The 27,161-nt window shown below is 42.5% G+C and overlaps 1 protein-coding gene across 3 annotated transcripts in view; it reads left to right on the top strand.

Annotated features, from left to right (window-relative positions):
- Eaat1 (Excitatory amino acid transporter 1) overlaps positions 1–27,161 on the top strand; it is a 341,314-nt gene that overhangs the window by 173,986 nt on the left and 140,167 nt on the right. For all 3 annotated transcript variants that reach the window (XM_067141369.2, XM_068226272.1, XM_067141367.2), the window contains exons 2-3: positions 17,518–18,002; positions 20,451–20,493. In XM_067141369.2, the coding sequence (XP_066997470.2) occupies positions 17,554–18,002; positions 20,451–20,493 (492 nt within the window). In that variant the 5' untranslated portion in view covers positions 17,518–17,553. The remainder of the gene's footprint in view (positions 1–17,517; positions 18,003–20,450; positions 20,494–27,161) is intronic.

The following is a 27,161-nucleotide window of genomic DNA, read 5'->3' as shown; positions in this document are numbered from 1 at the left end:
GAATCAACTGTCCACGGTGGTTGAACGAGGCCGTATAATAGGATTGCGTGAAGGTGGATTTTCCTTCCGCGCTATTGCAGAACAAGTGGCCAGGAATGTCTCCACTGTGCATGCGTGCTGGCAGCAGTGGTCACGAGAAGGTTCGCTCGCAAGAAGACCGGGCTCCGGACGTCTTGGTTTCACCACCGAGAGCGAGGATCGCCGTATTCGGCGGACTGAGTCTGCAACAGCGTGCTCTAAAGAGTGTCGATATGTTGCCTTGGCTTACTCGATCCCCCGATCTGCCCCCAATCCTGCACGTATGAGGCATAATTGGACGACAGCTCTATGCCTGCATTCAACAGTCAGGCGATTACACCGGTTATTAATGGACCAGCATGGCAATTTTACGATGGCTTTTCTCCGCGGATATTAACCTGTAGTCTTGTACCTTTAATCAATTAAATATGTTACTCGACAAATTTATTGCCAAAATTTCCGTATTCTACATTCCTTATTTCATGTACGTCACCTTCGAGTCGGCAGATTGACTGGCTCGTAAAAGAACTCTTGCGGAATAAAATTCCGGCACCTCGGTGTCTCCAAAAGACATAAAAATGTACAGTAGTTAGTGGGACGTAAAGCAAATAGCATTTATTATTATTATTATTATTATTATTATTATTATTATTATTATTATTATTATTATTAATAATAATAATAATAATAATAATAATAATAACAATATGCTCAAGAAGGAATGTCCAGTTCGTTCCTTTAGAATTTCATTTAATGACGTGGTATTTTCCGTATCGCCTGACTTCATTCGCCTTCATTCTATTACTTTAAAAAAATATATTTTCATCTTTCTCTTCTTTTCCAAGACTGTCCGTACCATTCAGCACTTTTCTAGATCATTTGCAGACCTATAAAATAATTATATCATCGGAAAATCTCATGCTTGTGATTTCATCTCATTGAATTGTGTCACCGTTGTCAAAATTTCTCTTTGATATCCTTTACCACCTCATTCCTTTCATGTTTCTCTTTCTTATCCTTCGATTATTAGAAATAATGTTTGTGCTGTTTGTAGGCAAACTTTAATTCTCGCTGTTTGATCTCTATCATCTTCACAATGTCTAACAACTTGTACTAATCAACATATCAAACGTCTTCTCTAAATCTACGAATGTCATATAAATGGACTTACCCCTGTTACTTCGATCCTTTAAGATCCGCATTAGAGTCGGCATGGCTTCTCGTATTCCTACTCGTTCGAAAGCCAAACATATGTACGAAGTTAAATACATTCAAACTTCTATAACCCGAACGTTTATAGCTCGAATTTTTTGTAGCTCGAAGGAACTTCATGTGTTTACGTGTCAGTAACTCGAAGTACTATTTCTCGAACTGTTGGATATGTCGAATGATATTTCAAGCCCAGGTGTAGAATATTTTTCTGTAACTGTATATGAAGAGCATTACGCTTATGTGTACTTGATTATCCCCAGATAAAATTAGATCGTGTAGGAGAAGCCCGAACTTGAATCGTCTCCTTTCTACATTTTGCCAACGGCCATAGCCGTGTTAAACACCGGATTCCGTGAAATCTCCTAAGTTAAGCAACATTGGGCGTGGTCAAGATTTGGATGGGTTGCCACGCACTGTTGGAGGGGGGTAAGGGAATGGAGGAGCGGAAAGGAACTGGCCACTCTACCGTACGTAAACTCCGGCTCAGACACACCTCTGCGGAGGTTCGGACCTGCCTTCGGGCAGAATACACCCTTACCTTATTATTACCTCTCCATGGTGTAGGGGTAGCGTGCCTGCTTCTTACCCGGAGTCCCCGGGTTCGATTCTCGGCCAGGTCCGGGATTTTTACTTGGACCTGAGGGCTGGTACGAGGTCCATTCAGCCTACGTGATTAGAATTGAGGAGCTATCTGACGATGAGATAGCGACCCCGGTCTAGAAAGCCAAGAATAACGGCCGAGAGGATTCGTCGTGCCGACCACACGACACCTCGTAATCTGCAGGCCTTCGGGCTGAGCAGCAATGAAGAGTGTATTGTTTGACTAGCCACATGCACTTAGAAGCCTTGAGTAACCGCATAGAGTAGCAGCTTAAAACCCTCCCTTAGGCCACTTTGCAACCATCAGCAAGAGGTTTACAGTGCGGGGTGACAGTCCTCTGTTGACGAGCACGCATATATTGTTGTTATTCTGTTAAAGAATTTTGTACCAATCAATTAATCACTACTGATCTGCATTTAAGGCAGTCGCCCAGGTGGCAGATTCCTTATCTGCTGTTTTCCTAGCTTTTTCTTAAATGATGCAAAGAAATTGGAAATTTATTGAACATCTCCCTTGGTAAGTTATTCCAATCCCTAACTCCCGTTCATATAGGGCCTAAACGAATACCGTATTTGCCCCAATTTGTCCACTTGAATTCCAGCTTTATGTTCATATTGTGATTTCTCCTACTTTTAAAAACACCACTCAAATTTATTCGTCTACTGATGTCATTCCACGCCATCTCTCCACTGACAGATCGGAATATACCACTTAGTCGAGCAGCTCTCCTTTCTCCCAAGTCTTCCCACCCCAATCTTTGCAACATTTTTGTAACGCTACTCTTTTGTCGGAAATCATCCAGAACAAATCGAGCTGATTTTTTCCAGTTCTTGAATCAAGTAATCCTGGTGAGGGTTCCATAGACTGGGGTCTTACCAGAGACTTATGTGCCCTCTCCTTTACATCCTTACAACAACCCCTAAATACCCTCATAACCATGTGCAGAGATCTGTACCCTTTATTTACAATCATATTTATGTGATTACCCCAATGAAGATTCTTCCTTATATTAACACCTAGGTACTTAAAATGATCCCCAAAAGAACTTTCACCCCATCAATGCAGTAATTAAAAGTGAGAAGATTTTTCCTATGTGTGAAACTCACAACCTGACTTTTAACCCCGTTTATCATAATGCCATTGCCTACTGTCCATCTCACAACATTATCGAGGTCATTTTGCAATTGCTCACAATCTTGTAACTTATTTATTACTTTGTGCAGAATAACATTATCTGCAGAAACACTTATATCTGATTCCACTTCTTTACTCAAATCATTGACATATATATATATATATAAAAGAAAACATAAAGGTCCAATAATACTGCCTTAAGGAATTCCCCTTTTAGTTATTACAGGGTCAGATAAGGCTTCGCCTACTCTAATTCTCTGAGTTCTATTTTCTGGAAATATAGCCACCCATTCTGTCACTCTTTTGTCTAGTCCAATTGCACTCATTTTTGCCAGTAGTCTCCCATGATCTACCATTCTACCCTAATAAATGCCTTAGATAGGTCGATCGCGATACAGTCCACTTGACCTCCTGAATCCAGGATATCTGCTATATCTTGCTGAAATCCTACAAGTTGAGCTTCAGTGGAATAACCTTTCCTAAATCCGAACTGCCTTCTATCGAACCAGTTGTTAATTTCGCAAACATGTCTAATATTATCAGAAAGAATGCTTTCCCAAAGATTAGATGCAATGCATGTCAAACTGACTGGCCTGTAATTTTCAGCTTTATGTCTATCACCCTTTCCCTTATACACAGGGGCTACTATAGCAACTCTCCATACATTTGTTATAGCTCCTTCATGCAAACAATAATCAAATAAGTACTTCAAATATGGTACCATATCGCAACCCATTGTCTTTAGTATATCCCCCGAAACCTTATAAATTCCAGCTGCTTTTCTAGTTTTAAACTTGTGTATCTTACTGTAAATGTCATTGTTATCATAGGTAAATTTTAATACTTCTTTAGTATTAATCACCTCCTCTATCTGGACATTATCCTTGTAACCAACAATCTTTACATACTGCTGACTGAATACTTCTGCCTTTTGAAGATCCTCGAATACACCCTCCACTTGTTCATTAATGATTCCTGGAATGTCCTTCTTGGAACCTGTTTCTGCCTTATAGTACCTGTACACACCCTTCCATTTTCCACTAAAATTTGCATGACCGGCAATTATGCTTGCCATCATGTTATCCTTAGCTAACTTCCTTGCTAGATTTAATTTCCTAGTAAGTTCCCTCAATTTTTCCTTAGTTCCACAGCCATTTCTATTTCCAACCTGCACCTCCTTCTTAGTCTCTTTACTTCTCTGTTACGGTAATGTAGTGGGTCTTTACCATTGCTTACCACCTTAAAGGTACAAACATGTTTTCACATTCCTCGACAATTGCTTAAAACCCATCCCAGAGTCTCTTTAAATTTTTATTTACCGTCTTCCACCGATCATAGTTAATTTTTTAAACTCCCTCATGCCTGTTTTATCAGTCATACGGTACTGCCTAATAGTCCTAATTTTAATATCTTAGATTTTCCGTGTTGTCTGCTGTTCGCGAGAAAAAAATAGTTGCCATGGCTTATGACTCGACCCTCGTATCTATTAAATTACTTATTTCTATTCCTTTCTGTACAATACTTCTACAGTTCAGCACTAACATCTTTATGTCATCCTTACCCTTCCGAACAAAAGTCCCAATTTATACGTAGTACCACTGCGGTTTAAGTGAAGGCCATCTGAGCGTAGAGGCGTGTATCTCCTACCCACCCATCAGGCTCTAGAAATATCACTTCCATTTTCCCACATACCCACTCCACAGTCTCATTTAAATCCCCAATCACCTTCCAGTCAGTGTCTCTCCTACACAGTATTTCACTGATAACAACCTCCGTTTCCTTAAACTTCAGCCGTGCTGCATTTACCAAATCCCAGACTTATACCTGCTTGCCTTACGTTGTTGGTACCAACGTGAAACATTACCACGTTCTCCTTTCCTTCCTCCTTCTCTTCTACTTCCCTCTACATTTGCCTTAATCTAATTCCTGGATAACACTCTACCCTAGTAGAGAAGCACATGGTTACAAAGAAGACAATGCAGGAAAAGACGGATTTCCTTTTTTTTCTATTTGCTTTACGTCGCACCGACACAGATATGTCTTACGGCGACGATGGAATAGGAAAGGCCTAGGAATTGGAAGGAAGCGGCCGTGGCCTTAATTAAGGTACAGCCCTGGCATTTGCCTGGTGTGAAAATGGGAAACCACGGAAAACCATCTTCAGGGCTGCCGACAGTGGGGCTCGAACCCACTATCTCCCGATTACTGGATACTGACCGCACTTAAGCGATTGCAGCTATCGAGCTCGGTCGGATTTCCTTTAAATTATATTAAATTCTAAGTGTTACCAAATTAGAAAATTGCTTCTTTTGGCATAATAAAACATTTAATACGATATCTAATGGGTCTAGTATTAAAATCATAGATGTGAAAAATAGGGCAGTGTCAAAAATTAGGAAGTAAATAACAGTAGAGCTGGTATTCCTTGTAGAGCCAGAGTACCATGTACATTTTCCTACACCTCAAATATTCGATAACTCGAAGTCTCTGCAGGCACTTCGAGTTATTGAAGTTCGACTGTATACGTCATTTTGCGAATTTGCCTTGTAAACCGCGCTAAAAGGTGGCTGTCGCTCAACATGACGTGCGGATTACGAGGAACAGCTTTCCATTGCGGTTCTTGTATGAAACTCCTTCAAATTCTAGCCTTAAATTTTAACTTCGGTTGAGAACACAGTAGTATACCCCTGACTTGGGATCAGTAATCGGCCTGCTGGGCTGAGTGGCTCAGACGGTTTAGGCGCTGCTCTTCTGACTCTTCGATCCTGGCTCAGTCCGGTAGTATTTGGAGGTGATAAAAAATACCTCAATCTCGTGTCAGTAGATTTACTGGCATGTAAAAGTACTCATCCGGGACAAAATTCTGGCACGTCTGCGTCTTCGAGAACCGTCAAAAAATTAGTTAGTGGGACATGAAAACGAGAACATTAAACAATGCGTTAGTAATCGGCCAGTCTAAACACAAAATCATGATTGGTAACTACTTGTAATACATTTGATTTAACGTATTCTCTTTTGATCTTTCTTAAGCGTAATGCGAGATACGTAATTCCACTGTGAAAGATAACTGGATATTGTCTGTAGCAACACGCTGATCGTTGTTCTCAATTCATGATGAAGACTGAAGTTTTCTGCCACGTGTTTCCTATTCGCTCCAGCTTCAGTCGTTAAACTGCTGCTAGCTCGTTCAATATCGAATGGCCAGTTACTTTAGAAACCCGACACTTAATGTTCAACCCGTTCATTTCCTCGTTCCCCGTCGTAGATCATTTTTATATTCTTCAGCATTCCTTGTCATTAATGACCAATAACCACGTTTCGAAGATCATGGCTGAGGAGCTGTCTTTAGTTTGACTAAAATATGACTCGTTTTCCTCCCCAAAAATAACAGAATGAAGATTAATGGGTAAACCGCTGGCTGCACACGGCACCACTACTCTATTTGTTATCCACTGCATTCAGATGGCAGGAATTTGGAGAAGTAGACCAGTGGTTCGAAAGAAAATTTTCAGTTCTACCAAACTGTAGCAGATTTTCCCTGGCTTTCTCAGTTATTCCAGAATTATACTGACCGGCAATTTAAGTTCCAAGGTAGTGCTCACAGCATAATACTCCAATAATTCCAAAAATCTCGTTCAATTGCAGGCATTGAAACACAAGTCATCACACAGGATTTACATACTTAAGTACCCTGGACTGATGACCAAATTATCCCAAGGCCTTAAAATGAATAAGCAAAGGAGTTAGTTAAACGCCGAGTTGGTATGGGGACTTTCTTGGATTTTGGAGAAATCTAAATCACTTCTGCGTTGTTTCTGCAGCACTTCGATTTCCTCATGCTGGTTCACCGGCTATGTAATTCAGTTTATTTAGCGCACACCTCATGTGTTCAAAGACGTATGAGTCGGGCTGATCGGCTCAGAGGGTTGAAGCGCTGGCCTTCTGACTCCAACTTGTCAGGTTCAATCGTTGCTCAGTCCGGTGCTATTTGGAGGTGATTAAATACGCCAGCCTAGTATCGATAGATTTACTGGCACGTAAGAGAACTGCCGCGGGACTAAATTCCGGCACCTCTGTGTCTCCAAAAACTGTAAAATTAGTCAGTGGGACGTAAATCCATTATTATTATTATTAAAGTCATAAAGTGTGAAGGACCCTTGGCAGTAGTTTTAATTACAGGTTTAAAGACCACATGTAGGACAAATTTGCTGTAGTTTTTTTTTTTGCTAGGGGCTTTACGTCGCACTGACACAGATAGGTCTTATGGCGACGATGGGATAGGAAAGGCCTAGGAGTTGGAAGGAAGCGGCCGTGGCCTTCATTAAGGTACAGCCCCAGCATTTGCCTGGTGTGAAAATGGGAAACCACGGAAAACCATCTTCAGGGCTACCGATAGTGGGATTCGAACCTACTATCTCCCGGATGCAAGCTCACAGCCGCGCGCCTCTACGCACACGGCCAACTCGCCCGGTTTGCTGTAGTTTAGCACACACCTTGCCAACCCCCGCTCATCGAGCCGGAGCGCTCTGAGCCGTCTCAGTGCTCAGTTCAGAGTAGTCCCCACTAATCGACTAGTCATTCCCTCTCTCGCTCGCTGTGCTTCTCGCTTTGGACAGTTCGTACGCAGAGTTCGAAAGGCGACTCAAGAAGGGAGGAAATGCAACGTGAATTTACGATTTTTATAACACCATCTTCCATCCTGCCTGAAGATGCGTAGCGAGCTATAACAGGGAGTTGATCAGGCGGAATTCTAGGTGTAAGGTTCATCTCTAAAGACAATAAGGCAACTTCATGTTTTTGGAAGCTATATTACGCATCCAGTCAGCGCAAATCATTTATCTCGACATAACTAAACTGCTACCAGGATGTACAAAGTTTCTACTTCAAAGAGATGAAGAAAATGGTACTAAATTCAGAGAGACCCAAATTTTGGTTTGACCGAGCTCGATAGCTGCAGTCGCTTAACTGCGGCTAGTATCCAATAATCGGGAGATAGTGGGTTCGAACCCCACTGTCGGCAGCCCTGAAGATGGTTTTCTGTGGTTTCCCATTTTCACACCAGGCAAATGCTGGGGCTGTACCATAATTAAGGCCACGGCCGCCTCCTTCCCACTCCTAGCCCTTTCCTATCCCACCCTCGCCGTAAGACCTATCTGTGTTGGTGCGACGTAAAGCAATTAGCAAAAAAAATTTGGTTTAGTTATGTGAGACAGAAAAACCTAATACAACTTGTTTATGTTAAATTTCAAACATGAATTTCTTTTGAATTTGTGAGATAAAATCATTTCCGTTTATATATTTCTTTAAATAATGTTTCTTGTTTAAAATTCTAAAATAAGTTTTAATTTAAAAATAATAGTCCTTTATTTAAAATTGTGTTAAATTCGGAAATATCGCAATTTGATTTTTAATGTAGTGGATTAAGTTATAATTTACGTTTATAGTTTGATAGAAAAATGCCCTTTGTTTATAAATGTATTGGAATCGGAAATATCGAAATCTTATTTTGATTTTGAGAGACAAAAAGTTTTTTACGGTGCTTTTTTTACGAAGTCAATAACCCTGTTTTTAAATATTTAAAATACTTAATTTGTAAAAGTCACTTTATGCTCAAATGCATGTTTATTATGAGAATATTAGGCGAGACAGTCTTTCTGACGTTGCTGTTCAGTCACTCCGCCATATCTACCTCGCTCAGGGCAGTTGCAGGTTAGTTGCCCGGAGCTGCCCGGTGAGCAGTTCAGCTGGAAAGGTACAGTCTAGTGCAGGCTTTTGCCATGAAACGAAACACGCTACGGGCAGAAGTACTAGAGAACAGCTCGTGGCAAGGAAGGAGACAGTTTCCCAGCCATTTCTGAACTCCAAAGTGGACAGTTTTGAGCCTTAACCAACCACTCAACTGGACTAGGCCTCATTCGTAAAGACATTCTGTAGTGGTCGACCTTATCATCGTGGACACACTGAAAAAGTAGAATAGATTCCTTGGCCACGGCTCTTCCTCTGTAATGTGATGTAACATGGTTGTTAGATACGACTTTAATGATTTCTTTGGAAATGGTTGGGGCTGAAAGGAAACAGCATGCGATTACCCGGTTGTCTTTTCATAAATAACACCATTTGCCTCTCGCTATTTTAATCAGACGAAGAACTGTATTATCTGGCATGGAGTAAACCGTTTGTATGTGTGGCAACTCTTACTTCCACACATTTTCAAAACAAGTTATTTTCTGTACTTTTTAACATAGGGACATATTCTTTGTTCTAAGCCATACTGTAGATGTACACAAAAATAGCTCTCGCTGTACACTCGAAGCCACCACAAGGTACGAAGCATGGTATGGAGTTGTCTAATCTGCTAAGCCGAATGGATGAACCACGCCTGCTTTCTCCCCTCACTCCGACAAACCTCAGTCAGGAGCACGGAGGTTGGACGCGAACTATACGTTCATCCCAAGAACACTGTAGTACAATGGCCTGCGCCAGTGTGCGGTAGGGATGGGTTGCGAACGGAGTCGCGAAGAATTGAGACTGCTGCCTCTGGAACCGACACTCCCGACTTCAGTGTCGACACCACTGATGCACTATCGCCATCTAACAACTGTTTTCGGAACTGCTTGGAACTATAGTTCCACGTTCCTCCCTTCGTAACTTGTGATACAATGAACACAAGCTGATTATCAGCCAGCAAACATTAAATATGGTTTTGGGTTGTTATCATCGTTATTGTTAATGTTGTAGGTCTATTTTGGCGATGATAATGATAATAATAATTATAATTTCGTGTGGCTATTTCTAGCCGAGTGCAGCCCTTGTAAGGCAGACCCTCCCAAGAGGGTGGGCGGCATCTGCCATGTGTAGGTAACTGCGTGTTATTGTGGTGGAGGATAGTGTTATGTGTGGTGTGTGAATTGCAGGGATGTTGGGGACAGCACAAACACCCAGCCCCAGAGCCATTGGAATTAACCAATGAAGGTTAAAATCCCCGACCCGGCCGGGAATCGAACTCGGGACCCTCTGAACCGAAGGCCAGTACGCTGACCATTCAGCCAACGAGTCGGACGATGATGATGGTGACGATAATAGTAGGTGTAATAATAATCCGACAGTATACTTTTAAATAAATGCCAATATTAACTTCAATGACGTAAAACAGAAGAAATGCGAGTTCTTAGAGTATGATTTTACAACAAATATTTTACCAATTATTGTGCATCATATAAGCCGCCTCATCAGTCTATGGAGGCCCCGGGATCGATTACGGCTAGGCCGGGGATTTTTACCTGTATCTCAGTTTTCGTGATGATGGTAAAATATGCGCGAATTACTGTATATACGGGCGTCATTGGTATAGTTCATTCGTGAAACGTCTTTTGTGGACGAATATTATTCAGTGTTATTTGTCGCACTGTATAGCCATCAACATGTGTGGGAGACAACATTGGCGTTGTTTATTAAGCCTTCGTTCACAGTGTTTATTTTAATGTTTTCATCTATGTTCGAAATATGTTAGTGGCTTTAACCATATTAGATTTGATTTCATCTTTCATGTGCAATTCATAATGATTTACCATCGATATTTGTTTATCAGTTTCCTGATCACGACAAATAAAGACGTGAAATGAAATGCCCGTGGTCTACCATGCCGATACTTTCTGACTCGACACGTTTTATTTTATTTCAACACACCATTACGCTCGTTGTCTTCGTTAACGACACCGTACTTCATTCTACAATAATCTTATAAATCCCAGTGGGAAAATGAGCGGAAGCATGTACAATATTTCATGTTATTTTCCATGATTCGACATGCTGGCGGCCCCGCAACGAGAGTCAAGTTTGCTTGGAGTCACGAGGCTTCATGCGAACCGAGTTCGGTGTTCGGAATCGATGGCGTCGACACCCTCAATTCCAGGCTTCAGTCGCGCCCATCCCTAGTGCGCGATGTTTGTATCGGACAGATGTTGTATTTCTGAATAACACAATGCAAAAATGCACACTGTCCGCATCTGACGCCCATACCTCTAAAACGAATATAACGAAAGCATGACGTCCTGTCCAGGGACATGTCCTACACGTTTCATGCCACTCGCTTAAAAGACATCTGCTTACCTTACAGTGGTCTGGCTACGCCTTATCTCTCCTCTCACTTTGTCAATGTGCGGTCAGGGGCATGGAGGTCGGACGCGAACCGTACGTTCATGATAAGTTATATGACATTACGTGCTCAAATGTCGAAACATTTCAATGTTAGATATAAAACGAGGGCGTGCAGAGGTAGCTGTTTCTCATCGGTCGACGTCCTGATGCAAAATAGTACTCAGTTAGCGCCAAAAAAGAAAAAAAAGAAATGTCCCTTTGCATACTATCTTGAATGCTTTTATTTCGTTTGTGTTTAGTTTGGTCTGTATAGTGACCTATATTCCTAAATATTTTATTTTGATTTTGCATGATCGTAAAGTTATTTTTAAGACCGTGTCATAACGAGTGTGAGAATGAAGGGACAGGGGATGGCTTCGAGCGAGCGAGGAGATAGTGGGGACGTGATCCCGGAGAGGTAGGTGAGCTTCAACGCGCGCTCTCGCTCATTGAGCTAGGTCTTATGCATCTCTGTTCTATAACTCTACCGAACAGTAATCCGCCTTATCAGTGCATATTCGACAGAAATGAGAAAGTGACCAATGTTAATCTGAGCTTGGCGAGATCATGAGTAGAACACAGCAGCAGACAGCTTGGGAGAAACTACATATTTCTTTTTATACGTTTAAGTATTTAGGAGGATGGACAGTTATTGCACCATTGTCATACTATCTTGAATGCTTTTATTCCGTTTGGGTTTAGTTTGGTCTGCTTTAGTGGCCCATATTGCTAAAGGTTTTTATTTTATTTTGCATGATCGTAACATTATTTTTAAGACCGTATCATAGCGAGTGAGTTGGCCGCGTCGTTAGGGACGCGTAGCTATGAGCTTGCATTCGGGAGATGGTGGGTTAGAATTCACCGACGGTAGCCCTGAATATGGTTCTCCGTGGTTTCCAATTTTCACACCAGGCACATCCTGGGGCTGTACCTTAATTAAGACCACGGCCGCTACCTTCCCCGTCCTAGCCTATTCCCATCCTTGCGTCGCCGGAAACCTTCGATGTGGTAGTGCGACGTTAAACCACTAGAAAACCTCCCCGCCATGTCACGAGTATTCATAACCAAAAAATTTCGGAGCCAAGATGGAGAAACCTGATTTGGTCACTTCAGTAAAACGGAATTTTATTCGGAGTGGAAACAGAACCCAGCCTTGCCTCACTCCTTGCTTTATTCCAATAGCAAAGGTGTTTGTGCTGTCAGCCTTAACTGATGCGGTCTGATTCCAATACAGGTTGGCAATAATTTGGATATTTCTACCATCCATGGCGATATCATGTAGGCTATTCAGCAATGTTTCACATGGTCGAAAGCTTTTTCATAATCGATAAAACAAGCATATACATCCACAGACGTATCTATGCCTAAACATCCGGACTCTAGTGATTAGATATAATTTACTTGCTCAGAGCTGTTGACCACGACGTCTCAAGCCTGAAAATGCAGTAGCAACTGCATCTTTAAATAATACAGCATGCTGTTCAGTGACTATTTAATGGAATGGAACAGAAGAATAGCCGAGTGACATCGTCACACGCTTCTTAGCCAAATGTCCGCGGCCAATGCATGTGAGGTTTTTAAGATTAAAAGTCACCTCCCTATACCGGACAACTTGCTGCTTTCAGCGATAAAGTCGATAGTGCTGCTACCTACATGGCTTGGTGTAACCAGCTCTTCAATAACATATTGCCATCTGTATAATTCTTGGCGCACTGCCGTATTGTTTATAATGTATCAGTGTTTGTCACTAAATAATCTTACATTGCAGTTATATTCCAAGAAAAGAGTTATGCGCTGAACAAATTACCCAGCAAGATAATGGGCATGGGAACTGATAAGGACCGCAAATATTAAAAAAGCAATGACCTCGCATCTGTGTTGCTGTTACATTCTATGCCTCTTACATTAGAAAATCAATCAAATACTCTACTGAAATGTTAGTGGGAGGTAAAACCAATAATATTAACAAATATGGAACTCTAGTATACTCAAATTTGAGGGTACACATTGTTAAACAGTACCATAAATTTCACAATCGAAATCTTGTGAGCCTGTAGCGTAATGTTTATCGCGGTAGTCTTGAAATTAAAAATTGAAGGCCATGAGTTTCGAATCCAGTCACCTTTTTTTTTACTGTAAGAAAATAATAATAATAATAATAATAATAATAATAATAATAATAATTTTCTTTACGTCCCACTAAGTACTTTTACGGTTTTCGGAGACGGTGCCGGAATATAGTCCCGCAGGAATTCTTTTATATTCCAGTAAATCTACCTACACGAGGCTGACGTATTTGAGCACCTTCAAATACCACCGGACTGAGCCAGGATCGAACCTGCCAAGCTGGAGTCAGAAGGCCATCGCATCAACCGTCTGAGCCACTCAGCCCGGCGTAAGAAAATTATTTCAGTGTAATATTGGCACAGGCTTGAGCACCAGTCCAGCTACTTTAATACGTGTGTATGGTAATTCTTCATGCATAAATTTGCGGAAGAGACTTTAGGAAATTCTGAACACTTCTTCCTTGTCAGGAACATCGTAGTTCACTCACGTAACCCCAATATGTGTTATATATGTTGTGCATTTCTGTCTTCGGGGGTAAAACATAAAATTCAAAGTACAGCAAAAGCCAGATAGAAGCGTGAGGTGAGGTCCCCTGTAGAGTTCTGGAAGATCGGCCGTACCGAAGAATAAGAAGTCAAAATAATGGACCAAAACTCCTGTTCCTTAATTACAGCTTCTCTTTCCCAAAATCTTAATAAATCATGGATGTTGTTAAGTCATCTGCCCCCTCTGGCGTTTTGGCTGAATGGTTAGCGCTTCGTGCCCACCCCCTCCCCCTTTATGATATCTTCATTCTTCGGATTGTTGGACCTCTTCCATTTCCCTTCTGATTAGTGTTAATAGAGGATGGCTGGCCAGTTGTACTTCCTCTTAAAATAATCACCACCACGGAATGGTCAGCATACTGGCCTTCGGTTCAGAGGGCCCTGGTACGATTCCCGGCTGAGTTGGAGATTTGAATCGCGTCTTTTAATTCTTGTAGATCGAGGGCTACGGATTTGTGTTTGTATTCATACGCATCTTCAAGTATATACAACACATCATACGAAAAACAACCACAGAAACTCGCAATAGTGAATATATATCCCTCCACATATGATTGTTGTTAGGAAAGGCATCCGGCCGGAAAACTAGGCAAAGTCCATACGAAGTGTTGCGCTAGGTAATTGAGAAAAGGCTAGAAAGAAGATGAGAGAGTAGTTGTTAAATATTTTCCCCAGAGGCTGGGTGGATCCTCAAACAAATTCTGCTTTATAACTTTTAAGACATAGCGAAAGGCACGCCTAACATAATGCTCGTTCGGAGGATTATGAAGGAGGCATTTCATATTTTAAAATTTCATTCTTAATTATTATGATTATTCAATTATTTTAACAAAAAATTCCAATGAATGTAGTGCACTACTCTCATTTGTAGCATAGACAAGTATGCAGTTCACACCAACACGCTAGATGTTACCACCATCGCTGTTCGCACTTCACTCAATGCTGTTGAGATAGAGCTGTCCGGTATTGGCGTATTAAAGCATTTGTTAGAGCCCCGCATGCCGTTGCAGCAATCAATCAGGGAAGGGCCAAGCGCACAAGGCCAGCCCCCTCTACCACCACTGCTATCGTCGCTTCGTTACCTTACAGAAGGCCTCTCGGCGGTCTACGAAAGACCTGGAAGGTGTAACCAGAGCATTCGATCTCCATAGGACTCTAGGGATATCTTCTCGTCCGAAGTGTCCGGAAAGATCGGCCTCCCTATTTATGGCAGGCCGGACGAGCTTCAGTGCATCAGTTTGGGTAGAGCTCCCCTAGCGAATGAGACAGTTCAGTTCTGAGTGCAGCTGTGGAGCACTGGATCAGTCAGTGACAGTGTCGACTGGGCTCTGTTAGTGCTGTGTGTGTGAACTGACGGCGAATGCGGGACAGAGCAGCTGGGCGACAAGGGATAGACCGCCGCCTGAGTGTAAATGTAAGATTGTGTTGCAAACTGTGAACTGTGCGGCCGCAATAATTGTACTGTGAGTTTAATCGTGAACTGCGCTAGGGTCCAAGGGACATTTGCAGAAGTATGTGGATGTAAATATTTAGCTTGTGAGTGTCAGAGTGAATAACTAGTGTGTCTGAACAGTGTGAGCACACACAGAGAAAGAGAGAGACAGAGCGAACTAGCGTAATTGTGTGCCTCTGTTGTTGTATAAGTAATAATTAGTTAGTTACTAAATCTTATAGTAAACGCTACCAGTTGTGTGTTCATTTACCAACATGCCTTCACGTTACAAGTATACGTAGTATATTCATTAAGTTCTGAGACTTGAGGCCTGGAGGATAGGCAGCCACACGACTAAGTATGTTGCACATAATGCCGCATTGCACGGCGTACACCTACACAAAACCACATCCACCCTCAAAATAGTCGCCGTTGGCCGTTAAGCACTTACACAGAACCACATCCACCCTCAAAATAGTCGCCGTTGGCCGTTATGCACGTTTACCAACGTTGGTATACATGCTCAAAGCAGTTGGCAGGAAGGTCCCGTATGGCTCCCCTTGTGGCCGTCATGACCTCTTCGGACGACTGAAATCTGCGCTCACGTCGGAGTGCTTTCAGGTGAGGAAAGAGGAAAGAATCGCGTGGTGCGAGATCAGGTGAGTACGGAGGGTGTGACAAAACTGTCACCTGTTTCCTTGCAAGTTCCTCTTGGACAAGGACAGAGCGATGTGCAGGGGCGTTGTCGTTTAGCAACAGCCAATTCTTTGTACGCCAAAGCCCAGGTCGCTTACGGCGAATTGCATCGCGTAAACGGCCAAGGATCTCCTTGTAGCGGGTTCTGTTCACCTTTGCACCACCTGGGAGGAATTCCATGTGAACGATTCCATTTGAATCAAAAAACAGTGCCAGCATCACCTTGCCTTTTGACCTGTCTTGTCGTGGTCCTACGTGGCGGATTGTCGTTTCAGTTGCGGATCGTAAAGGAAACACCATGTTCCGTCTCCAGTTATTATCCGGTTGAGAAACGTCGGTTCATCGCCAGCACTACTGACGAGGTCACCACAAATCGTCATGCGATCATCACGTTGGTCTTGCGACAGGATTCGTGGCACCCTGTTCTGGGTAACACGAGACATGTTGAGGTCATCCGTCAGAATTTTGTGGCAAGTACCATAGCTGACACTATTGCTGCTGCGAGATCGTCCACCGATTGGGAGCAGTTAGCACGCACCAACGTTGCAACTTATTGAATCTTGCGTTCCGTTCGAACTGATCATTTAAGAAAAGGCTAGGAAAACAACAGATAGGGAATCTGCCACCTGGGCGACTGCCCTAAGTGCAGATCATTATTGATTGATTGATTGATTGATTGATTGATTGATTGATTGATTGATTGATTGATTGATTGATTGATTGATTGATTGATTGATTGATTGATTGATTGGGGCCGACCAGTACGCACATCATCTTCCAAATTGTCCCGTCCTTGCACAAAACGTCGGTGTCACGTAAACACAACACTACGACTCAATACGTCCTCACCGTAAACCTGCGGTATCATTTCAAACGTTTCGGCAGCGGTTTTACCTTAATTCCTGGCAGAACGTGATGTTTGCCCCTTGCTCAAACTGTGACATGTCAAGGTCCGACAGGCGCATTCAAATCACCGTCACAACAACGACCGTACATCTGCTTCCACTGCATGTACTCAACTGTCTCTTGCAGGGACGAGAGACTAACTGACATGGTACCATACCACAGCGCCATTGTACTACGTATAATCATAATATCCAATTAAAACGTTTTCTCTTCTGCTAATATATTTAGTACTGATTTAGACAAGTAACCACGTTGCGTGAAGCTAGTCTGTTTCTTGTATTGTACAGTACAGACCGGGGGAGTTGGCCGTGTGGTTAGGAGCGCGCAGCTGTGAGCTTGCATCCGTGCGATAGTGGGTTCGAGTCCCACTGTCGGCAGTCCTGGAGATGGCTTTCCGTGGTTTTCCATTTTCACACCAGGAAATTGCTCTGGCTGTACGTTTTTAAGGTCACAGCCGATTCCTTCCCACTCCTAGGCCTTTTTATCCCATCGTCGCCATAGGAACTACCTGTGTCGGTGCGACGTAAAGCAAATTGTAAAAAATGTACAGTACAGTAGATGCTGTCCTCCCGACCTTTGCTTGTAGGCACAAGTATTCCATTTTAAGCCTGGAGGGTGTCGAACTTTCTTGAACCTTTAGTCGGAACGTAACAATATAAGTACTTACCTTGAACTGGTGCCTATTTACATCATATAAACAATGTTAGTAATATCCCTGATTGCATATGCTGATAAATAGGTGATTGATTTGTTTTACCTTTCTCTTTCAGGAACCTATTGCTGCAAGGGAAGGTTTAATAGACAGGATGCCGAAACAGTGCAAGCAACGTACTCTAAAATGTCTGCGCACAAATCTGCTGACCATCTTGACTTTGTTCGGGGTCCTCGCAGGTATCGTCTTAGGCATAATACTACGAGCCTCTCGTGACGATAAATGGACGCAGCGAGAGATAATGTACGTGACGTTCGTGGGAGACATCTTCCTCCAAATGCTCAAATGCCTCATCCTGCCTCTGATCACTGCCTCCATTATCACTGCTATCGGAGGCATTGACCTGAGCCTCTCTGGAAGAATTGGTGGCCGAGCCGTGGGTTACTACATGGCTACCACAGTGTCGGCTGTCATCCTCGGCATGGTGCTGTGTGTTGTCATCCAGCCGGGTTCTGGCGTCATCGCCGAGACGGAAGACGACGAAGAGGATAAATCCAGCGGTCGGAACTTCACCACAGTTGACACACTCATGGACTTGGTCAGGTAAGGAAGTTACACATATACACACTTCAACAAATTTGTGCATAATGCCACACACCGTCGACAGAAAAATATATAATACAAGCTTTAGTATCCTATGAATAATGCGACTCTCCGTAAAAAGGCCAGACATAATCAGATGCGTTTTGAGAACAAGTAGGCTATTAGCGACACCATGCTGTCGTGATTCACAAACAGAATGTTATAAGTTCAGTTATTAAGGCGCTGCCAGTATCTGTGCAGGTCATCTGCCTGATAATATGACTGTACATTGGTAACGCAGTTTAATTGTAACCGAATTGGGACTTCGCTGCAGGTTCGGTATACTCAGGTAGATGTTGTAGTTATCATGCATGGCAGTCGAATTCCATAAAGTATGAAAAGTTTAGAGAGAGACAGGCTATCGAGGACAAATTCACACAGCTGGCTCTCGCGAAACGATAGCATTAACTCAAGATAGATATGTGTGGATTGCCTACGCACGCGCCCAAGTTGTCCGACCAGAGATCTGGCATCTGATTTCATTCATGCATTTGGAATTGGTATTTCATATCAAAATATTCATAGTCGTCTGCATGTCTCGTAAATTCACCTTAAATTCACCCAGTCGATTCGTCAAAAAGTTAAAATATTACAGATTTAAGCCTACAATCAAATTTCACTATAACTATATATTACAAAAACAAAATTTCTTTCAACAAGTTATCCTTTTAATTAGAAATATTAAGGTGTACACCTTATAGAAATATGACTATTCCCATTTTACTGACCTTCAGTTTATATATGTATATACTATTTTAATCATATAATGTACGGTATATTTTTAATCCACCATTGTAATCACACCATAAGAGTCATGATCTATACTTGTCTTTGTTTAATTATTCTTGGCTGATGATGACAGAGAATCTGTCGAAACCGGTACCGAATGTACAAAAGTTGTGATGTTTTAACTGTTATGTAAAACTTTCACACAATATATAGTATTGAAAAGGTGGAACTTATTGTCCTTTCTTTGATGTAAATCTTGTTTCAATACGGAACCTAAATAATTCGTGCGTTCCTCATCGCCAGATGTTTCATTCCAGGCTTGTGTCAATGTCATACCTTCATATGTGGGTACACCTGTTATGTTTTGTGACCTTCTCAGACTGATTCTGATGGATCCGTCAGCTTCCGCATCAAACGCTAGCGCTGTACCGTGTCCGGGGAGCCATCTGGTGAAGAATGAACGTCTCATTTCCACATGTATTATATCGTCTAAATTCAAACCTCATTGTTTGGGAAGCCTTTCTCGTGGACAGTCGTGATTTTCTTCTGATGACGCACAGCAATGGTCTCTGCGAAATGTAATGAATTTCACCTTATTTTCTTGACACGGCATAAGCCGAAAAGCCTATATCATATCGATAAGTACGGACCGTGAAAGCATCAATGGCATCATACGCCCTTTTGTTATTTACACTTTTCAATGAGGCAAGTGGCGTAAGTACTTGTCTGATGTTGTAAACTTTAAAATAACAGCAATGCGTAAGTCTTACTGTCCAAGATAAATGAGATAGCAGGAATAATAAAGTCCGCCTACGTACAACTCCTTACGATAATCTTTGTAAGTATTATACCAACGAACCTACAGATATTTAAATTTTAAGAAGTTGAAAAATAAGAGTTTATCTATAATAATTTCTCAAAAATTATTTATTTATTTATTTATTTATTTATTTATTTATTTATTTATTTATTTATTTATTTATTTATTTATTTATTTATTTATTTATTTATTTATTGGACGTGTGGCCTCCGAAGAGGCCTGGTGCAGGCAGGTTTTTCGAGTTGGCGCTTTATAGGCGTCCTGCGCGTCTAATGATGAAGATAGCACTAGCATGCAGTCCTCAAGCCAGGGAATTAACCTATGAATGTCAAACCCTCCTAACCAGCTGGGAATCGAATCCGGGACCCATTGGACCAAAGGCCAGCACGACAACTATTTAGCCATGGAACCGGGCGGAATGAAGATGATGACGAGTACTTACCATGAGTGAAATATTTGAAATTGTAATTTTTGGCCATAGCCATATTTTATTTTTAAAGCTATATTTGATTAAACATTGGGTCATATCAGTTTGCATATTTCAATGGTTTTTCGATTATAGAAATGCAATCCCAGTAAAGTAAAGTAAAGTAAAGTAAACCCATGTCCTTGTGTCCAGACGGTGCAATGCACAACCTAATGAACGTGAGCTTCATGTATCATTTCAACCAACATCCTATACGTCCTGCTGTTCCCAAATCTCAAACAGTACGAGGAATCGAACCCGAGACTCTGAGGACTGTAGTTGATAGTGCTAAATGTTGCGCTACGTAGCCCCACTTATGAGTTTCAGTATTTTTCATCATTGTTGGATATTGGATGACCTACGGCATTCTAATCCTATTTTTTTTTCTTTCCAGGAACATGTTCCCACCAAATTTGATTCAAGCCTGTATTCAGCAGGTAAGACCATTTTCTGCTATTGCATGTTTCCGTTCTATCTACAAGGGTCAGTTAACTGTTCTCTCCTGGGGGGGGGGGTGGACATATGTTTTCGGTATACAATATAAATTAGTGAAATATTCATGCGTGTGATTCGCACATCCGGACTTCGGATGTGTAATCTGCACACATAAACATCTCAGGTAATTAAATAGCACACGGAACTTATTGTGTTAGTTTCATTTTCAAAATACTTATGTATTTAAAGCAATACTAGTGGCCTTTCTCAGCAATACTAAAAGTGAAACTGAAGAAAAGGATTAGGTGAAGAACGTCTTCATTTATGTTATTACGGTAATCATTGAAGGGACTTACAATTGCTCTCTTATAGTAAGCTGAAGTATCAAAGTCTATACAATTGCAGAAAATCGTGACTTATCAATAAATCGTTAAGCCTACGTATGAAGTCTTTGGGAACCTATTTCACATTTAATTTCATTATTTCCTCATTGTAGTAGCCATACCGCCAATTCCTTTTCGGAAGGCATTGCACACGTATTGTTTTCAAGTGCAATACTACAATTTTTGGTCTTGTTTGAGGATTCTGGATACCTGTCTAAATTACCTGAGCTCTTCCACCTTTGGATACCACGGGAAGAACTTGGCGAAAATCTTCCCCGAACATGACAGTATTACCAGCCATTTACTTTTCACATCTCATAATGTCCTTTAGTAGGTGATCAATGCAATTTACTGCTGATGCAGGAATCATCGAAACTTCATCAATAATAATAACAACAACGGCTGATTTTCGATAAACGTCTGCTTCTGAGCTGTTCACTTTAATACACGAAACTGAATTTTCTGTTACTGGAATAGGCAAACCAACATTTTTTTGAATTGTCTTATAATCTGGTAATAACAACTACTACTACTAAAATGTTTTCATTCCTCCCCTGAAGGGGGAGGCGGGCCTCTTAGACGGTGACGTCGTCTCTCAGACCGGGAGATTTGTAGCGGTGAAGGAGATGCTCAGAGAAGGTGAGGAGGTTGGCGGCCGTGGCCTATACTAGGAACTGCCCAGCATCCATCTTAGTGCAGGAGAATGGAAAACCACGCAAAACCAATCTCATGACAGCCGACGGTTGGGGCCAGCCGTGAGGTCCAGCCCTGTCCCGTCTCCCGAATGCAGAGGCGTAGAGCCACGGTAGAGCCATCGCCACCTCCCCTCTGCTCGATTGCCCGGCCAGACGGACCAGCCGTGGCCACTTATGGGCCGAGACCCACTCTGCATCTACCGACGGTAATAACACAGCTGCAATTCCTGTCCATGCAGCAGCGATTGCAATCTCACCTCTGCTTCTATACAAAACTTGTATAAAGAAATGTTTTCTCGCAGCCTCCCGGAGCCTCAACAAAAAGGATGTTGTGACTTGATTTCACAGAGCCGTCTATCGAACTAACATCGGACGATCCGCATAGACAAATTTCACAGAGCCCTCTATCGGACTGGGATAAAACGATCAGCGGAGACAACTTTCATAGAGCCACCTACCGGCGCATACACTTAACTACAACGGCGTAAGGATCATATTATTCGAATAAATGATTATTTTGCACAAACAAATGACTTAATGAAATACGTCATGTTTCCGTAGTAATCCTGATATGAAGACCTTTCTTTCGATGTACAGCACATAGCTGATAGTATTGTGGTTTTCTCACAATCTTGTGCTACACGTTCAAATTATATACATTTGCGGAAAAAATATCCAATCACCATGAAATAAGGAATGTAGAATACGGAAATTTTGGCAATATATTATTCGACGTAAGACATTTAACTGATTAAAGGTACAAGACTATACAACCTGTGTCTGACAAGTTCGGTGAATGGTCGCCTAGGTTGTACCCTGTGCTAGTTCGGACGATGCGCTCGCGCATACGCATTGCGCGACATGACACCAGGTGCCCCCTATCGGTCAACTCAACACAGTTAAACGGAGTTGAACGCTACAACACAACGCACGGAGTCAGTGAGAGGACTCGTGTCATTGTACAATGGAGTGCAAAACGGAGCAACGCGTTAACATGAAGTTTTGTTTCCACGTAGGCAAAACGGCAACGGAAACACACGCAATGTTAGTGCAAGTTTACCACGCTCAAGCAGTGAGTAGAAAGTGCGTTTTTGGCTGGTTTAAACATTTTCGAGATGGAAAGGAAGGTGTTGAGGATGAGGCGCGTTCGGGTCGACCAACCACAAGCACATCTCCAGACAACATCGAACGAGTGCGGCAGATGCTTGCGAATGATCGGCGACTGTCCTTACGAATGATAGCAGATGAAGTGCGTGTAGGCAAGGACAGTGTAAGGACCATTGCTCACGAACATTTGAAAAAGCGGAAGATTTGTGCCCGGTTTGTACCGCACAACCTGACAGACGAGAAGAAGCAAATTCGGATGGAAACGTCGGGAGATTTCATCGACGTTTGTGACCAAAATCCGGAGGTGTTAAAAACCATCACTACAAGAGACGAGTTGTGGTGCTACCAGTATGATCCGGAGACCAAGAGACAGTCAATGGCGTGGTGTTCAGCGGCTTCTCCGCCTGCCAAGAAAAGTCGGCACACAAAGTCCAAGATTAAGACAATGCTGATCGCCTTTTTCGACAGCAATGGTGTCATTCATCATGAATTTGTATCCCAGGGTACACCTGTTAACGCGGAATTGTACGAGGGAGTTTTGAAACAGCTACTGCAACCCATTATCGGGTTCGGCCTGAACTGTACCGGAGTGGACAGTGGAAGCTCCTCCACGACAATGCCCGTCGGCACACCGCGATCCGCTTGACCCAGTTTCTCCCTGAACGCCAGGTGACTGTTCTTCCACACCCTTCGTATCCTCCGGATTTGGCGCCGGCAGATGTTTTTGTTTCCACGTCTTAAATTAGCCCTGAAAGGCCACCAGTTCGACAGTGTAGCAGGTATCCAACCACGCGTGACAAGGGTTCTCCGGGAGATTCCAAAAGAAGCGTTTGCTGCCAGCTTCCAGCAGCTTTACAGTCGATGTCAAAAGTGTGCTGTAGCTAACGGAGATTACTTTCAAGGCCAGTAAAGGAGATTTGTGTGTAACTTCATTTATTTGACGAGGCGATTCACCGAACTTTTCAGACACAGGTTGTAGATTAATATCCGCGCGAGAAAAACCATCGCAAATGTGCCATGCTGGTCCATTTATAACCGGTATAATCGCTTGACTGTTGAATGCAGGCATGCGAACGTGCATGCATTGTGTCGTACAGATGCCGGATATCAGCTTGTACGATGGAGTTCCATGCCTGTTGAACTTGATCGGTCAATACAGGGACGGTTAATGCTGGTTGTGGGTGACGCTGAAGTTGCCGTCCAGTGATGTCCCGTACGAGCTCGATTGGGGGCAGATTCAGGGATCGAGCAGGCCAAGGCAACATGTCGACACTCTGTAGATCACGTTGGGTTACTACAGCGGCATCGGGGCGTGCATTATCCTGTTGGAAAGCACCCTCGGGAATGCCGTTCATGAAGGACAGCACAACAGGTCGAATCACCAGACGGACGTACACATCTGCAGTCGGGGTGCGTGGGATAACCACGAGAGTGCTCCTGTTGCCATAGGAAATTGCTCCCCGGAGCAGAACTCCCGGTGAGGTCCAGTGTGTCGACGCCGCAGACAGGTACAATGTAGGCGCTCCACCTGGCCTCCTTCTAACCACCATACGGTCATCTCTGCCACCAAGGCAGAACCAGCTTTCATAGGAAAATACAACGGACCTCCACTCCATCCTCCAATGAGCACTCGCTTTACATCACTGGTGTCGCAGACGGCGGTGGTTTCGGGTAAGTACAATGCACGCCGCAGTGCGTCTGGCTCAGAGCTCTCCTTCAAGTAACCGATTTCGAACAGTTCGTTGGGTCACTGTGGTGCCAACTGTCGCTCGAATTGCTGCTGCAGACGCAGTCCGCTGCGCCCCAGCCATACGCCGAATACGACGGTCCTCCCTGTCGGTGGTGCCACGAGGACCTCCGGAGCCCGGTCTTCTTGCGAGCGTATCTTCTCGTGACCACTGCTGCCAGCACGCATGCAACGTGGAGACATTCCTGCCAAGTCGTTCTGCAATAGCGCGGAAGGAAAATCCACCTTAATGTAGCCCTAATATACGGACTCGTTCAACCGCAGTGAGCTGTTGATACTGGCCTCTTCGTCGTCGTACATGTATGATATAGAGTTGTGTAAAACTGTGCCGCATGTCTGTGCCCCGCAGTCTTCATCACTACTGCATGATCATCGCCCAGGCGGCCTCACCTGCTATGCTGATCAGGGGCCTTGCAGGGGGATTGAAAGATCGGAAGGGATAGATAAGCGACTGCAGCTATCGAGTTCGGTCGAAAAGATTACAGTTGCGTGAGTGTTCTAATACGGTAGGCTACTTTTATCCGGCTTAAAACTCGTATTGAGAGAAGAAAACATTATTTTATGAAGAACGTTAAACTTGTATCATTACTGTGTCAATACTTTCAAGTGATAAGTTATTTTCATGTATATAAGAAGTATTTATATTTGTTTGTGGTGTGAGTTCCAGAAATAAAGGCTTTAATTATTTCTTAGTGGCTTTATGAATACATACGTTTAAGTACTTACAGTGACCCCCGTGAGGTATATTCAACCCATCAATACAGTAATTAAAACCTGACTTTTCATCCCGTACCCTATCATACCATCTCACAACATTGTCGAGGTCTTTTTTCAGCGAATGCTCACAATCCTGTAACTTATTTACTACTCTATACAGTATAATATCATCTGCAAAGGCTCTGTGATTCCAGTTCTTTACTCGTATAATTTATATATGCATAACAAAACATAAAGGTCCAATAATACTGCACTCTATGATCCCTCTCAATTGTTACAGGATCAAATCACACATTTCATCACCTGACGACAGAGCGTGTTATGGGCTAAAATATTTAACAAAAATTCCTATTCATAAGGAGTTAATTCAAAGTCACGGACAAGGCCTACATAAAAATATGGTTATGTTTACGATAATGCTTCACCTACTCTAGTTTTATTTTGAAATCAGCCACCCATTCAACTGCTCTTTTGTCTAGTCCAGTAGCCCTCATTTTCGTCAACAGTTTCCCACCTCACCTCGTGTCCTCACCCCGAGGTGGTGCAGCTCTTTTCAGGCACACTCCCAATGCAGGTGAGCTGCATGTACCATTTCAACAACATACCAGCCCTCCTGCCATTCTTAAATTTCTAGCAATACCGGGAACCGAACCCGGGCACCTAAGGACGGCAGCTAATAACACTAACCGCTACGCTATGGAGGCGGACACAGTTTCCCATGATCTACCTTAATAAAAGCCTTGGGTAGGTCAATAGCGATACAGTTGTTTGTAAAATATCTGCTATATCTTGCTGTAATCCCACAAGTTGAGCCTCACTGGAATAACTTTTCCTAAACCTAAACTGTCTTCGAACATACCGCAAAAGTATCTAATGTAATGAGAAACAATGCTTTCTCAGAATTTACACGCAACGCGTGTCAAGCCGACTGCCCTATAATTATCGGCTTTATGTTTATCAACCTTTCCTTTATACAAAGGGACTACTATAGCAACTCTCCATTCATTTGGAGTAGACGCTTCATACACACACAAATCAAACAGTTATGTCACATGACACTATATCCCAACCCCTTATCTTTAGTATATCCCCAGATATCTTGTAAATTCCAGCTGCTTTTCTAGCTTTCAACTTTTGTATCTTTTTGTAAATGTCTTTATAATCATAAGAAACATTTCAGTTCTTCGCCAGTAATCAGTCGCCTCCTTTACTTGGTTGGACATCACCCTTATATCCAACTCTTAAATAATTGTGACTGAATAATTCTGCCTTCTGTATGACCTCACTTATTCGTTCTCCTTGTTCATTAATGATACCTCGAATGCCTTTCGTGGGAAAGGTTTCTACCTTCGAGTACCTAAACATACTCTTCCATTTTTTCATCAGATTCATAAGACTACCAAAATTATTTTTGCCACCATGTTATCCTTAGTTGACTGTTTTGCTAAAATAATTTTCTAGTAAGTTCCTTCAATCTCTCCTCACTTCCAAAACCATTAGCAACTCTATTTCTTTCAATTCTGCACCTCCTTCTTAAACTCTTTATTTCTCTGTTATAATGGAGTGAGTCTTTATCATTCCTTGCCACCTTTAAAAGTACGTACCTATTTTCATACGCATCAACAATTGCTTTAAACCCGCCCCATAGACCGTTTACATTTTTATTTGCCATTTTCCACTGATCATAATTACTTTAAAATTCCCAATCCCTCTCTTATCAAACATATGTTATTGCCCAATAGTCCTACTTATACAACTTTCCTCTCTATCGCATTTAATTTTAACTATGACAAAAACAACTTCGTGATACCTTATAGCATCCATCACTTCAGTTTCTCCTGCAACCAAGTGAGTTGGCCGTGAGCAGCTGTGAGCTTGTATTCGGGTGCTAGTGGGTTCGAATACAACCATCGGAAGCCCTGAAGATGGTCTTCTGTGGTTTCCCATTTTCACACCAGGCAAATGCTGGGGACTTTAATTGAGGTTACGGTCCCTTCTAGCCCTTTCCTACCCCATCATCG

The sequence above is a fragment of the Anabrus simplex genome, chromosome 2 (assembly GCF_040414725.1).
Source record: "Anabrus simplex isolate iqAnaSimp1 chromosome 2, ASM4041472v1, whole genome shotgun sequence".
Classification (NCBI taxonomy): Eukaryota; Metazoa; Arthropoda; class Insecta; order Orthoptera; family Tettigoniidae; genus Anabrus; species Anabrus simplex.
Note: the sequence above shows the minus strand (reverse complement) of the source record. Positions and strands in the feature narration are given on the sequence as shown.